This window comes from Eurosta solidaginis, chromosome 5, assembly GCF_040869045.1.
Source record: "Eurosta solidaginis isolate ZX-2024a chromosome 5, ASM4086904v1, whole genome shotgun sequence".
NCBI classification, from domain to species: Eukaryota; Metazoa; Arthropoda; class Insecta; order Diptera; family Tephritidae; genus Eurosta; species Eurosta solidaginis.
Window position 1 is genome coordinate 25,912,465 of NC_090323.1, and position 16,325 is coordinate 25,928,789.

At 38.5% G+C, this 16,325-nt stretch overlaps 1 protein-coding gene across 1 annotated transcript; it reads right to left on the reverse strand.

Moving 5' to 3' along the window:
- Positions 1 to 5,660: 5,660 nt before the first annotated feature.
- LOC137251858 (glutaminyl-peptide cyclotransferase-like) lies at positions 5,661 to 11,506 on the reverse strand. The gene is made up of 3 exons (XM_067786756.1): positions 11,314 to 11,506; positions 7,350 to 7,566; positions 5,661 to 6,853 (listed from the first exon to the last, which is right to left on the reverse strand). The coding sequence occupies exons 2-3, from the start codon at positions 7,446 to 7,448 to the stop codon at positions 5,951 to 5,953; spliced, it is 1,002 nt and encodes a 333-aa protein (XP_067642857.1). The 5' UTR covers positions 7,449 to 7,566; positions 11,314 to 11,506; the 3' UTR covers positions 5,661 to 5,950.
- Positions 11,507 to 16,325: the final 4,819 nt, after the last annotated feature.

Below are 16,325 nucleotides of genomic sequence, written 5' to 3' on the forward strand. Positions count from 1 at the left end.
AGAGCAAAAGACTGTAATGGTAAATGGTAGGTTCCAAACTGGTCTCCTTTGGAAGAGCGATTGCGTCTAATTGCCTGATAGCTATTTCATGGCCAAGAACAGATTGTTTGGAATGGAGCGCAAATTTAAGAAGGACCACATTTTCGCCGCGCAATATAAACAAATCATACACAGCTACATTGAGAAAGGTTACGCTAGAAAACTGACGGCTGCTGAACGTGAAACGAGGACTGAGAAGTTGTGGTATCTGCCGCATTTCGCTGTAGTGAATCCTAATAAACCCGGGAAATAGCGAGTTTTTCTAAACTAGTGTTTGCAAGAGTATCAGCCGTCGGCGGTTTTCAATTTTCGCAATGGATCAGTTGGCATATGTGGCGACATAGCAGAGATGTATGATCAAATTTATGTTCGGCCTGAAGACAGATGCGCCAGAGGTTTCTATGGAGAGAGGATGACACGGATCAACAAAGCGTTTATGAAATGCAAGTCATGACATTCGGCGCAGCGTGCTCACCGTGTGCAGCTCAATTTGTAAAAACGATGAATGCGTTAGATTATGCTTGTCAATTTCCTCAAGCGGTGGAGTCTATAGTAAAGCGTCAATATGTGGACGATTTTGTGGACAGCTTTGAATCGGTGGAGCAGTCAATAAGTGTAGCCAAGCAAGTTTCCGAAATACACAAGGCAGCTGGACTCCAAATGCGAGGGTATATATCCAATCCGATTCCTGTGTTGGAAGGCAGCGTTAAGATAGGTGCTTCAATGCCAATAGTCTGTCCACCGTAGCAGCCGAAAGATGATTCGTTCAAGTATGAGTTGAGATTCCCAAGATTGGAGGCAGAAGTCATCAGTGGTAGCAGGCCACCAACGAAACGTGAAGTACTTACCTACGTTATGTCCATTTTTGATCCTTTGGGATTTTTAAGTCATTTGGTAGTTGGAGCTATGTTGATTATGCGCGAAATATGGCGGCGCAAGATTGTTTGGGACCATACATGTTAAATTTCAATTAGAATTAGCAATTGATGCAATTGGTTTATATTCTGTAATTCATTAAACAATTAGAAAGGTTCACCTAATTCCCATTAGATAATTGAAATTTTTATTCTAATGATAAATCTAATTGCAATTAGGTGCCATTAGCAAAACAAATTGGTTACCTTTACAATTAGAAATCTAATTGACTTCTGCTAATGCAATTAGATATTCAATAATTGATTCTAATTCAAGCTAATTGGGCCCGTTGCGAACTAAGAAAACAAAACTGAAAGTTAAACATCAACAACATAAGAGGTGTTTAGTTCCTCACCTTTTTTTTCAAATTATGAGCTTAATAATATTTATTTACATAAATTTATTAATAACTACATACACATACATAATACTTACCTATTCTTACTAATAAAGTAACTAAAATGATAAATAACTTTGAATAAGATGAAGATGAGTCTTAAAGACATTGAAAGCAAACTTGCCGATGCCAAGGTTTTTTATAATTTATATGGCATCGATAATGAACTGGAATTTTGGTACAGGGCTCGCCAAAATCAGGGACAACATATCTTGTATGTGCCTTCCAGAAGACAGCATTCCATCCAAAAATAAGAGAAGCACTTGAAGTTCTGCTTGCAATACCCTGTACAACCGCAAATGTGGAACGATCGTTCAGCACTCTAAGCAGGGTAAAGACGTGGTCGAGAACAACAATGGCAGAATCTCGTCTTAATTGTAAATACATTTTTTTTAAATATATTTATTTTATTTATTTATTTATTTTTTTTTTTTTTTCAAAGGTTTGTTTATGCTGACTGCTCACAGAAAATTGGTAGCTTAAAATGATAAGGAGTTAAGGGATCTAATTTAGATGAATTTACAATAAATTTTATTATTAATAATATTAAAATATAAATTATACCTACTTAGCAGATTTCGTAATACTCAGAGAATGAGTACTGCAATTTAAAATACATCTCTGTAACTAAATAAAATATGTGGAAAAATACAATTTCTGAAACTAATTTGGGGGATCACATTTCTAAAGTCATTACACCTTGTGCCGTCTATTAAATTAATCTATCTAATTCAACAAAACTTTGAATTACCAAATCCTAGACATGGTAGAATATTTTAATGAAAAGTTAATAACTCACAGGCTTTTTGCAATAAATCTATAAAATTTTGTTTTAGAGTAGGCAAATGTTTTGTCTACAAAAAGAATATACAGGCGAGTTATTAACTTTTCACTAAAGTGTCCCATTAAAAAAACAATGTTTTCTTGCAAACGAAGAGGAGTCTCGAAAAGTGCAATTTTGTATCGATATTACCTATACATTTTTGCTTTGTTGTTGAAATTCTAGAGATCACTTAAAAAAACATGTGCGGTTTTGACGCGGCTTTGCCCACCCTCTCAATAAAAATGCAATGAAGGAAATCTCTCATCAAGTAAATCAAATGAAAATATGATCAAGAATATTTTTTTGTATTACGCCATAATAAAAAACATAGCAAAACTTTATCAGGCATTGTTTGACAATCCCAAAGGAGGAGCGACCAAGACCCCAGCGGGTTAGGGGATCAGAGTATACCCGCGGTAGGTATGCCTGTCATAAGAGGCGACTAAAATACTAGATTCAAGGGGCTGTGTAGGGCAACCCTTCAGGTTGCCAGCGCAATATATAGCTTCGCCAAACCCAATTGTCAACCTCACCTATCCGCGGCGAATCCTGTTTCACTAACAGACTAGGCTCTGGCGACCCCAAGCTCCTCATGGAACTTGGGGGTGGGGAGGGAGGCAATGGCCTGAAGGTTTAATGTGGCCACATAAATCGTTCTCGAGATGGTCGGGCTAGCACCTTAATGGTGCTGTGGTACCGGAGCGTACCGGATCTATATCCGGCAAAGGACCATCACATCGATAAAACTCCCCAAAGCCTTAGGGGAGCAACCTTATCGCTACAACAACAACAACAACAGGAGCGACCAAGCACGTTCATTGATGTATTAAATAATTGTTCCGTGTCTTTTTCCCTACGGTACATCGATATATAAAAATTGCTGCGACGCTTCCAGTTTCCATTGCTCCTAGCGAACGGTCTTCCTCTTCACTTCGAAGGTTAAAAACTTATCTAAGAAATACAATGGGTCAGGAGAGGATGAATGGGCTGGCTCTACTCAACATCTACTCTACTATTGAAGTAACTCATGAAGAAATCCTAAACAAAATGGCAAAACAAACAAGAAAAATAAATATTGTTTTGTAGAAAGAAAGAAACATTTGAAATAAATAAAAGTATAAATATGTAATATGTAAAAATATAAATATGTGTATATTTACAGGTAATTATTATTTACTGACACTTTGGCCAAAACCCTCCCCCCCCCCCCCCCCCAAATTTTTTTCTGGCTACGCGCCTGTACTCGGTACAAAAGGCGATAAATTATCCGGATCCCTATACAACAAAAATACTTGCTAACATATTTTACGTCGTACTCGATTGTTCTATGTTTTTAATTGCGGAAAATTTTAGAAATGTTAATAACCAGTGGGAAAAATAATTTCACTTGCAAAGTTTGCTAACACCCTTAGCCAAAGCAAATGTCAAATTCTTCTTCTTATGATTTGGCTACTTTTCCATATCATATGGCGCCAGTGTCGCTCAATCTACCGTTCTCCATATAAATACATGCAATCTACTCATAATGCATAAGCTTGTGTTAAACTCATCTATATGAAAAACTGTTTATGTGACGGAGCTTCAAGCCCTAACAAGTAGCGCAAGCCTTAACAGCTGATCCCTCATAATTAGCACACACATACAAGCATCACTAATGACCAAACTAAGAAAATGTTTAACGAAATTCCAGTTAATTTTTAAATAGACATAAATTGTGATAATTTTGGAATATATAGCATTTAAGACACCTTATTTTCCGTAGTTAAGAGAAACTGTTTGCCTATATTCAATTGTTTTGTTTATTTTTCCTACATTTTTATTTTTAGTATTGATATAAAGATTGATGGCGGCCACCCTTGTGTGATGGTAGCGTGCACCGCTTACCACACCGTATGCCCTGGGTTCGCACCCCGGGCAAAGCAACATCAAAATTTTAGAAATAAGGTTTTTAAATTAGAAGAAGATTTTTCTAAGCGAGGTCGCCCCTCGGCAGTGCTTGGCAAGCGCTCCGGGTGTATTTCTGCCATGAAAAGCTCTCAGTGAAAACTCATCTGCCTTGCAGATGCCGTTCGGAGTCGGCATAAAACTTGTAGGTCCTGTCCAGCCAATTTGTAGGGAAAATCAGGAGGAGCACGACGCCAATTGGAAGAGAAGCTCGGCCTTAGACCTCTTCGGAGGTTATCGCGCCTTACATTTATTTTTTATTTACAAAGATTGAAGGTATATTGATGCAAAGCAACTCTGCTCTTCCTGTTGTCCTTCAGTCCACTCCATTCGAATGCCTTAGTTTACTGCCTTTCACTCGCTACATTAGCCATCATCTCCTCGCAAAGATCCTGAGCCAGATAAATAATTTTGTATATAAATGCAACAACAACGATTTTAGCCAGATAAATTCAGATAGATGCCTGGTTCAATTTAGGTGCCAGATAATTTGTTTATTTCGTGTCGTTAATTTGGCAACACTGCCTTTTATTAACCTAATTTTTCAAAACTAGATGTCACTGCCTGACCCCTACGGTTCTCAAGTCGCCTAATGATCCAGAGATTTCCCGTGAGCATTGAGCGTGATACGGAGCTAGAAAACTGACTGGATAATGGCTGATATTTCCGTTGAAATATAAATATAGGGAATCTGTGGCTTCCAACAAACGTACGGAAAACAAAATCGATTTAAAATATAGTCAAAAACCGTGAGAAACTTAATAATATTTAAGCGCCACACGTGTAACTTGGTAACCTCATGAAAAACTTCACACCTGGAGCTGTTTCACACGAGCGGATTTTCTGAACGAATTTTCTACGTTCAATAAAATGCAGAAGAGCAGATTAATATAAACGCTTTGGTTGTTTCCAAGCACATATAACGGCAAAGCATAGCTTCGCGCCTTGACTCCAGAAGAATGTTGCATGTGACACCAGAGATACTAGGACGACGATGACTATCTCATCAGCCTCCGTCGGTATTGTGCAAGCTTAGTTATTCTTCGGCATTAATGTAACCATAAGGCCCAGGAAACGTGCTGCTTCGACGAGATGGTTCAGAATGATAAAGCTTGATTTCAGGGACATGGAAGGGGTGGATTATATAGCTCCATTAGGCACTTGGTCGCCAGCTAATGGAACAGGATTCACCATGGTTAGGTAAGGTTTACCATTGGAGAAGTTATAAATTTCAGAGGGAACCCCTTGAAAGGGTTGTGCTACACAACCCCTTTTAACAAAGGGTCCTTTGCCGGATATGGATCAGTTACGTGCCGGTAACAAGCACTCTTAAGGTACCAGCTCGATCATCTGAGGAAACTTCAATATGACCACGTTCAATATTCTAGGTCAAATACCCCCCCCCCCCCCCCCAGTAAGGGTTCCTTAGGAGATTGTTTCCTTCCAATTGGTAGGGTGTTGTTTGCTGTAAGTTGGCCCGTAACTTACTTTACTTCGGTATGGTACGCCCAGCACACTACTTCTATACCAGGGTTGTCGTTACAACAATTACATTTAAATACATGTCCCCAGGGAGATTTCTTTTGGAGACTCTCTGCCTGTCGATCATGTTGTAACTAACTAGTCCATTAGAATTAACAACTGAATGACTTTCATCAAAACTTTTGTGTTCAGTAAGAATATTTATTATTTGTTTATGGCTACATATTGTCATCTCTTCATTTATAAAATTTGAAATAGGTTTATCAAGCTGTTATTACTGTAAATTCGTATGGAAATGTTATTTTGAAAAATTGTATTCGTTAGTTCTGTGTATTATATATTCAGTTAATTTAACCGCTGAGCAGGTATTCCATTATAAATAAACGTATTATACGCGATACATCTTCCGTAGCATTGTAATCAATATTTGACTTGACATCAGCTTCAGTTTGCCATACTTTTGGGCTTGACTCTGGTGTTAGATGTAATACTGGTACATTCCAATCTAGGAATGATTTACTATCACGCTCTAACTTATGAGTATATATTGGATTATTTTCAAAGTAGTGCTTTGGCTTTTTGCAACGTAACATCTCGGCTTTTCTCAAACGCTTTGCCAACGCTCTAAATCGTGAAAACCATCCTTTAGTATTTTCAAAGAAACTTCTAAATCTCGGTTCGGCTGAACCAATCAAATCCAATATTACTAATATATCCCATGCATTTAAAGTACCATTCCCTACCCAATCGTAAGCTAAATGACGAGACCCATAAGCGGTATCGGGCCAATTCCCATTGCGTACAGACTCGCTACCATCAAAGAAAATGAACATTAAACTGAGTGTTGATCCACGAAACTGATTAAGCGCGCCTTGTAAAACGTGCGCCATATTAAGTAGCATAGCGCATGGTACTCCTTCTACAGCGCCTACATAATCTTCTTTATTTTTGCTATCATAGTGGCAGGTTAGCACTAGAAACCGTTTCGCATTTGGATTAAGTTTTGCAATTATGTTATAAAAATGTAATACGCACCATTTACTCAATCTCTCTTGACATTCATAATTCTCAACAGACCAATGCATCTCACGTAAACTATCACTGATGTATTTGTGTACTCGCGTATGCCCGGCTGTGCCAACCGCACGTGGTATAAGAATATTTTTCACTGCATCACGTAAATGTCCGGCGTCTTCAAGTTCTCCATACGTTGACAATTCTTTTTCAGATAGCTCGTAAACATGATGAGGTGTCTTTAAGTAAATAATTTAGTTCGTCAGTGTTTAAATTTAAACGGTAATAGTCTAGAAACGGGGTCGACTGCTAATAAGGAAAATAAAAATTTTAAATCGTCCAAAAAATATTAACGAAAAACCGAAAAATGACCCAGGTGGTGGGATCCATATTATTTTTGCGCAGAACACCTTTCTGCGTTGGCGGCCTTCGGCAGCCCTAATAAAAAATTACCTTGTCCGGTTCACCAATGGGGTGGGATCAAAATTAAATGCGTCCAAAATCCCTTTGTACACAAAATTTTTTTTCAGTACACATTACAACAACCACATGAAAATTGCCAACTTCAACTGCAAATATCTCCGGACTTCCGCTTTCGGATTATTGTTGTCGAGATTAATATGGGTCTTTTAACACCTCTCTCGATACTAGCATTCGACACCTGTTCTAGACTTTTACCAAAGTATCAATGCAACATATTTAATTAAGGAGCGTTCTAATTTCATCGATTATTACCTGACAGCGTCCCACAGGATATTCAACACACAAATATTGTTTAACACATACACTGATGCTTAGTATGAAAAAGGTGATAAAATTTGAGCTGCTTGCCATATTGAAGTTTCCTTTTTAAATAGTTTTAAGTACTTATGTCACAGTTTCAAATGGTTAACTAAACTTGCTCTTGTACTCTATCCAGATATTTGCCCCACAGAAGCAGCAAGTCGTTTGTCTAGACATTTTTTATACCTTTCATGAAAATGAAATGGTATATTAATTTCGTCACGAAACCGAAAATTGTAAGTCCTTAAAGGAAAATAGATAGACCCACCATTAAGTATACCGAAATAATCAGGTTGAAGAGCTGAGTTGATTTAGCCATGTCCGTCTGTCCGTCTGTCTGTTTGTATGCAAACTAGTCCCTCAATTTTTGAGATATCTTGATAAAATTTGGTGAGCGGGTGTATTTGGGTGTCCGATTAGACATTTGTCGGAACCGACCGGATCGGACCACTATAGCATATATCCTCCATACAACCGATTTTTCAGAAAAAGAGGATTTTTGTAATTACCCAATTTAACAGATTGAAGCTTCAAACTTCACCATATACTTTCGTATATTGTACATATTGATGCCTGAAAAAATTTATGAGATCGGTCGTATATAGAGTATATATCCCCCACAACCGATTGTTCAGATAAGGAACTTTTCGTAATTACTGCCCTATTTTAAGAGCTAGAGGCTTCAAATTTCAACGAATGCTTACGTATATAGCATATATTGTTGTCTGAAAAAATCATAAAGATCGGTGGTATATATAGTATATATATGGCGGTATATATAGTATATATATATATATTTTCGCAAATTTTAGCCCCATTTTAACAGCTAGAAGCTTCAAATTTCACCGAATATTTACATATATAGCATATATTGTTGTCTGAAAAAATCATAGAGATCGGTTGTATATATAGTATATATCTCATACAACCGATTGTTCAGATAAGAAACTTTTTGCAATTTCTACCCCATTTTAACAGCTATAAGCTTCAAATTTCACCGATTGCTTACGTATATAGCATATATTGTTTTCTGAAAAAATCATAGAGATCGGTTGTATATATAGTATATATCTCATATAACCGATTGTTCAGATAAGAAACTTTTTGCAATTTCTACCCCATTTTAACAGCTATAAGCTTCAAATTTCACCGATTGCTTACGTATATAGCATATATTGTTTTCTGAAAAAATCATAGAGATCGGTTGTATACATAGTATATATCTCATACAACCGATTGTTCAGATAAGAAACTTTTTGCAATTTCTACCCCATTTTAACAGCTATAAGCTTCAAATTTCATCGATTGCTTACGTATATAGCATATATTGTTTTCTGAAAAAATCATATAGATCGGTTGTATATATAGTATATATCTCATACAACCGATTGTTCAGATAAGAAACTTTTTGCAATTTCTACCCCATTTTAACAGCTATAAGCTTCAAATTTCACCGATTGCTTACGTATATAGCATATATTGTTTTCTGAAAAAATCATAGAGATCGGTTGTATATATAGTATATATCTCATACAACCGATTGTTCAGATAAGAAACTTTTTGCAATTTCTACCCCATTATTTAACAGCTATAAGCTTCAAATTTCACCGATTGCTTACGTTTATAGCATATATGGTTTTCTGAAAAAATCATAGAGATCGGTGGTATATATAGTATATATCTCATACAACCGATTGTTCAGATAAGAAACTTTTCGCAATTTCTACCCCATTTTAACAGCTATAAGCTTCAAATTTCACTGATTGCTTACGTATATAGCATATATTGTTGTCTGAAAAAATCATAGAGATCGGTTGTATATATAGTATATATCTCATACAACCATTGTTCAGATAAGAAACTTTTCGCAATTTCTACCACATTTTAACAGTTATAAGCTTCAAATTTCACCGACTGCTTACGTATATAGTATTTATTGTTGTGTCAAAAAATCATAGAGATCGGTGATATATATAATATATATATATATGATGGTATATATAGTATATATATATTTTTTTTACGATTTCGGCCCCATTTTAACAGCTAGAAGCTTCAAATTTCACCAAATGCTTACGTGTATAGCATATATTGATGTCTGAAAAAATCATAGAGATCGGTGGTATATATAGTATATATCTCATACAACCGATTGTTCAGATAAGAAACTTTTCGCAATTTCTACCCCATTTTAACAGCTATAAGCTTCAAATTTCACTGATTGCTTACGTATATAGCATATATTGTTGTCTGAAAAAATCATAGAGATCGGTTGTATATATAGTATATATCTCATACAACCATTGTTCAGATAAGAAACTTTTCGCAATTTCTACCACATTTTAACAGTTATAAGCTTCAAATTTCACCGACTGCTTACGTATATAGTATTTATTGTTGTGTCAAAAAATCATAGAGGTCGGTGATATATATAATATATATATATGATGGTATATATAGTATATATATATTTTTTTTACGATTTCGGCCCCATTTTAACAGCTAGAAGCTTCAAATTTCACAAAATGCTTACGTATATAGCATATATTGTTGTCTGAAAAAATCATAGAGATCGGTGGTATATATATTATATACTTCATATAAACTGTCATTTTGACCCCTTTTTACGGCTAGAAGCTTCAAAATTCATCAAATTTGATCAAATAGTTACGTTTACGTCATATATTTTTGAAATACGTGATTCGTAGTCATAATTTTTACATGCAGACCACAAAAAACGCGAAGCTTTGCATCCTCACACAGATTACCTACCTATTTTTTATTTTATATTTATCTTAAAAATCGTTTAGATATGTTCAAATTTCACCAAATGCTTACGTGTATAGCATATATTGTTGTCTGAGAAAATCATAGATACCGGTGATATATATAGTATATATCCCATACAACCGATTGTTCAGATAAGAAACTTTGCGCAATTTCTTCCCCATTTTAACAGCTAGAAGCTTCAAATTTCACCAAATGCTTACGTGTATAGCATATATTGTTGTCTGAAAAAATCATAGAGATCGGTGGTATATATATTATATACTTCATATAAACTGTCATTTTGACCCCTTTTTTACGGCTAGAAGCTTCAAAATTCATCAAATTTGATCAAATAGTTACGTATACGTCATATATTTTTGAAATACGTGATTCGTAGTCATAATTTTTACATGCAGACCACAAAAAACGCGAAGCTTTGCATCCTCACACAGATTACCTACCTATTTTTTATTTTATATTTATCTTAAAAATCGTTTAGATATGTTCAAATTTCACCAAATGCTTACGTGTATAGCATATATTGTTGTCTGAGAAAATCATAGATACCGGTGATATATATAGTATATATCCCATACAACCGATTGTTCAGATAAGAAACTTTGCGCAATTTCTTCCCCATTTTAACAGCTAGAAGCTTCAAATTTCACAAAATGCTTACGTATATAGCATATATTGTTGTCTGAAAAAATCATAGAGATCGGTGGTATATATATTATATACTTCATATAAACTGTCATTTTGACCCCTTTTTTACGGCTAGAAGCTTCAAAATTCATCAAATTTTATCAAATAGTTACGTTTACGTCACATATTGTTGAAATACGTGAATCGTAGTCATAGTTTTTACACGCAGACCCCAAAAAACCTGAAACTTTGCATCCACACAAAGTACCTACCTGTTTTTTATTTTATATTTATCTTAAAAATCGTTAAGGTATGTATGTAGATCTGTTCACTATATATTTCTTATCTTATACATCCGATTATTCGGAGATTACGAACGGGATAAGATTATTGTTAAGCCCTATTCATGAAAGGTATGAAGTCTTCGGCACAGCCGAAGACAGTCCCGTTCTTACTTGTTAATTTTTAATTTTTATAAGGTGTTTTTCTTCGTGTTACTTACATGCCTGTTTGTTTTTTAGTATTCGTACCCACATTGCTTGTTTGATTTGGTAGGGTTTTTTATGTTGATAGCTGCATATGTTTTTCTTTAAAACCGCTCATAGTGTACCACGTATCCGCAATGATAGCAATGATACTGTTTGCTTAATATATCAAATATTTTTGGTAATTAAAATTATACGTGCCTAACATAGATTGGTGGTCGGTGCAGTAGAATTAAGAAAATTATTCTGCTAGTAGTGGAGCAAGCAGTTAAGGGCCTGGCAAAGTTGACATAGCCATAACGCCATAGTCATAACCATGTTTTTACTTATACATATCAATTGGCATTGGTGCCTTAGCCAAAAAATTTTGAAATTTTTATAAAAACGATGAAAACGCAACAAATTACAAACACATTGCACAAATAATAAGGGTCTTAGTCAAACCGTATCCAAAACAATTAATAAAACATACAACAAGTTAATAAATTCACCAACTGAAATGTGTAGCACAACCCTTTCAAGGGGATGCCAGCGCAGTTTATAGCTTCTCCAACCCGATTGTCAACCTCACCTACCTGTGGCGATTCTTGTTCTTTAGCAACCTAGACTCTGACTATATCGTTATAGCTGAGATAAAGTCCGATAGTTTTTAAGCGCAATTTGACTCTTTTTCGGGTAAAAGTCTAGAGCAGGGGTATAGAGGTGTCAATAAATGCGTATTGACTTCGACAATAATAATCCGAAGGCGGAAATTTCTATCTGTGTCGGGAGGTTTTTGCAGTTGAAATTGGCAATTTTCATGTGGTTGGTGTAAGGTTGTTGTGTGCTGAGAAAAATTTTGTGTACAAAGGGACTTTGCACGGATTTAATTTTGATCCCGCGGTTAATTTTTCAGTTTTTCGTTAATATCTTTTGAGCGGGTTAAAAGTTGTATTGTACGCCTTCGGAATATTAATACTAATGTCAAGACGCTTCATTTGACACCTTTCCCGATATTTTTGGACGTGTATTAGCAGTCGACCCCTATTCTAGACTATTACCCTTTGTCAACGCTTCCCAAGGAAGCCAGTTCTATGTACCGAAGCGACTCGGCATTTTCCCGACCAGGGACTGTCATTTCAGTCAAACCCCCATTTAACTTGTTGCATCCCTCCCACAAATTGTCATCCTCCCAGCAGAGCCTTGCAGCGAGACTGCGCCATATTCTCCTGCTCCGGGAAGGTATCGAACAAAATCCGGGACCTGTACCTGACCCCGGTCCAGATAAATGGGTTTGCTGCTTTTGCGTAGTCACCCGTCACTTAACCCCAGAGTAACGACGGCTCCCCCGTTGCACTTCAGAGTTCTGAAGTTAAACTGTAATGTGTTAACTGGGAAGACCACGGAGATAGCTGGTTTCATGAAGCGGCATAAAATCCGCATTGCTGCGATCCAAGTGACCAAACTTACAGCGATATCTGCTCTGCAGATCTGCTCTGGGTATAACGTCCACAGAAAAGATCTCGAGAGCGGAAATGGAGGCGGTCTCACGTTTATCTCCCACCACTCAGTGCAATATAATTTATTTGATCCCGACATCGGCGCAGGGACAGTGTCCTGGAACGTCAAGGGATATCTGTCCGGTAAGGCGATGTAAACTTAGAAATCATCAACATCGACTTTCCTCCTGTCCTCTGTTGCCCCAGCGGATACTGCCCTGACATCAGCGCACTACTCACAGGCGATAATTGCATTATTTTAGGCGATTTCAATGCCCACCACGATCTGTGGCATTCTAACCTACATGCGGGATGTGATGTTGGCGGACAAAATAAAGCAAACGACGTTCTGCACAATAAACGGAGCTACCCCCACTCGTATGGTAGAAAGCTGCCACAGTTCGCCAGATCTATCCATCGTTTGCGCAGGACTATTAAACTGCGTCAACTGGCAGCGGATGGTAACATTGGCATCTGTCCGCCTGCTTTTACTAATTCCGCTCGAGCGATCTGCCGACTTAATCACCACTGAGAACCCGCACTTTCATCAATTTTAAGAAAGGAAAGTGGGATGATTACAAAATATTATTCTGACAATCGCTTTGCTGTCCTCCCTGTACCGACTGGTGGCCGGAACGTGCTTTGCGCAAGGTTATCGAATCCGCCTCTGCTCGATTTATTTCCGCAGGAATAATTCCCTAAATCCGGCCACATATTCCGGCAGAGGTCGCAAATTTAGCGAGAGAACGTGTCCTTATAAGAAAGCACAACCCCGGCAACCCACAAATAAGGGATATAAACAAAAGCATCAGATTGCTTGTGCATGAATACACGCGGGCGAAATGGGAGGAGCACCTAAAGAATTTTAACCTCCCTGCCGATGTGGGTAAGCTTTGGTCAACAAGTCCCTACCGAATCCGACTAAGCACAATGACAAAATCTCCATCGCCTTTGGCGATAAAATTGTGTCGGATGCGCAAAAATGCGCGAGCGCTTTTTGTCGACAATATGTAATGCATTCTACCGTTGACAAAGTCAGACGGCGGGCCAACAGACGCACATACGAGCATAAATACAGCGCGTTCCCAATTACCATCACCGCCAAAGAGGTATAAGATGCCATCGCTCATGCTACACCGTCTACAGCAGAAGGCCCAGACGGCATAACCATGTCGATGCTTACAAACCTAGGCAAAGAGGGATTTAATTATCGTCCGATATCTCTCCTATCGTCAGTAGCCAAGACACTTGAAGCCATTCTGCTTCCCTATTTTATGCCATTATCATACAGATAAATAGCGGATTAAATCAAACCCCCCCCCCCCCCCCCCCATAGGACAGTACTCGTGGCGTTAGACCTGTCAAAACCTTCAACCAGGGCACGTTACTTCAAGACCTGGAATGTTCTCCCTTCCTCCAAGTCTCAAAAGGTAGACCGCTAATTATCTGTCTGGTCGGCAAGCATAGGTGCTATTCAGGAATGTAACATCCTAACCAAGAAGAATTAAACAAGGGGTGACACAGGGTGGTGTCCTATCCCCACTTTTGTTTATCTTCTACATATCAAAACTACCTTCACCACCAGAAGGTGTTACTATAGTTTCCTATGCAGATGACTATACAACAATGGCCACAAGCCCAGGCCCACAGATCGATGAACTTTTTAACAAAATAAAAAGCTATCTCCCTGATCTCTCCAGTTTCTTCGCTTCGCGAAACCTGACATTGTCACCGACTAAATCATCGGCGATCTTATTTACAACTTGGACGCTCCAAAATCATGAGTGTGACGTTCGAACAGGATCTTCATTTTGGAGAGCATGCAACCACAATTGTACCGAAAATCCAGGGCCGTAAAAAAATCCTCAAATCTCTTGTTGACAGTACTTGGGACAAAGATAACGAAACGCTCTTTACCACTTACAAAGCAATTGGCCAGCCGATTGTGTGCTACGCGTCCCCGATATAGTCTCCAAGCCTAAAGGCTACCCACTCGAAGAAGCTACAGGCCTGCCAAAATACCGCCCTTATAACCGCTACGGGTTGTCTTCCGCAGTTTCTGTTGAATACCTAGAAAACTGGGCATCTCAACAGATATCTGATTGATGAGGCTACACCGCCCTGAGGCTTAAGGAGCCATCTCCGTAAGCATTACGAGGAAATACCGCACCTGAGAATACAGGCGCATGAAGCTAAAAAGCACAAGCAGGTCCTCAGTGAAATCCACAAACAGTCGTCGGACCTCTATGCCAGGAATTGCTCGGTGAATCTAAAGACAAAAAAAAAACGTATCAAGATATCTCAAAAAGGTACCAAAAATATCTCTAAGACTGACTAATTTGCTTTCCAACAGACAGACAGGCACGGCTTATACAACTCATATAGTCATCCTTGGAGGGTGGGGCCGTGTGTAGAAGTCCACGAAAGTGGGGAAAGCTTCTGACCGCCATTCACCTGGGTGCGGCTGCAAGCGGGCGTCTATCTTGGAGCAAGCGGCTCGCTATATAAACGTGCCAAGTAATATTTTCACCCCCGCTGAGCGGGTTGTTCGCTGGGCTTGGGACCCGCCACGTAAAACCATACTCCAATGAAATATAACAACAAGCCTCGGATAAATACACTCTCTATTGATGACGAACATGGCAAACGTTTGAAGGACAATGAATTGAGGGCATGCACCTGGAACGTCCGCTCCCTGAATGGGATTGGTGCAGATGCCCGGCTGGTTGATGTCCTCGTCAAAGCAAAATCTGACATCACCGCCATCCAAGAAATGCGTTGGACGAAGCAAGGAAGAAAAAAGATCAAAAATTGTGACATATATTGGAGTGGCCATGCGAATAAGCGCAGTTTCGGCGTCGGATTCGTGGTGGGAGAGAGACTTTGTCGCCAAGTGCTGGCGTTCACGCCTGTGGACGAGACGCCGCTATCCGAATAAAAGCAAAATTTTTTAATATATCATTCATCTGCGCACATGCGCCGACAGAGGAGAAAGACGATGAGGTGAAAGACACTTTTTATGAACAATTAGAACGCACATACGAGCACTGCCCCCGTCATGATATAAAAGTCGTGCTTGGCGACTTTAACGCCAGGGTGGGCAAAGAAGGTGTTTTTGGCCCTACAGTCGGAAAGTTCAGCCTACACAATGAAACTTCTCCTAACGGACTGAGGCTGATTGACTTTGCCGGAGTTCGAAACATGGTCATATCAAGCACGAGGTTCATGCATAAAAAGATACATCAAGCTACATGGCTGTCTCCTGATCGAAATACTCGCAATCAGATCGATCACGTTGTGATAGACGGACGGCATGCCTCCAGTGTTTTAGATGTGCGAACGATCCGAGGACCTAACATCGATTCGGACCATTATCTCGTGGCAGCCAAAATACGCACCCGCCTCAACGCGGCTAAAAACAAGGAACAAAAAACACAAGGAAAGCTAGACGTCGAAAAGCTTCAATCACAACAGACTGCCAATGATTTCGCAACTCGACTCTCACACCTGCTCTCTGAGGGCATAACTCATCCTGAAGGAATACAGGAGCA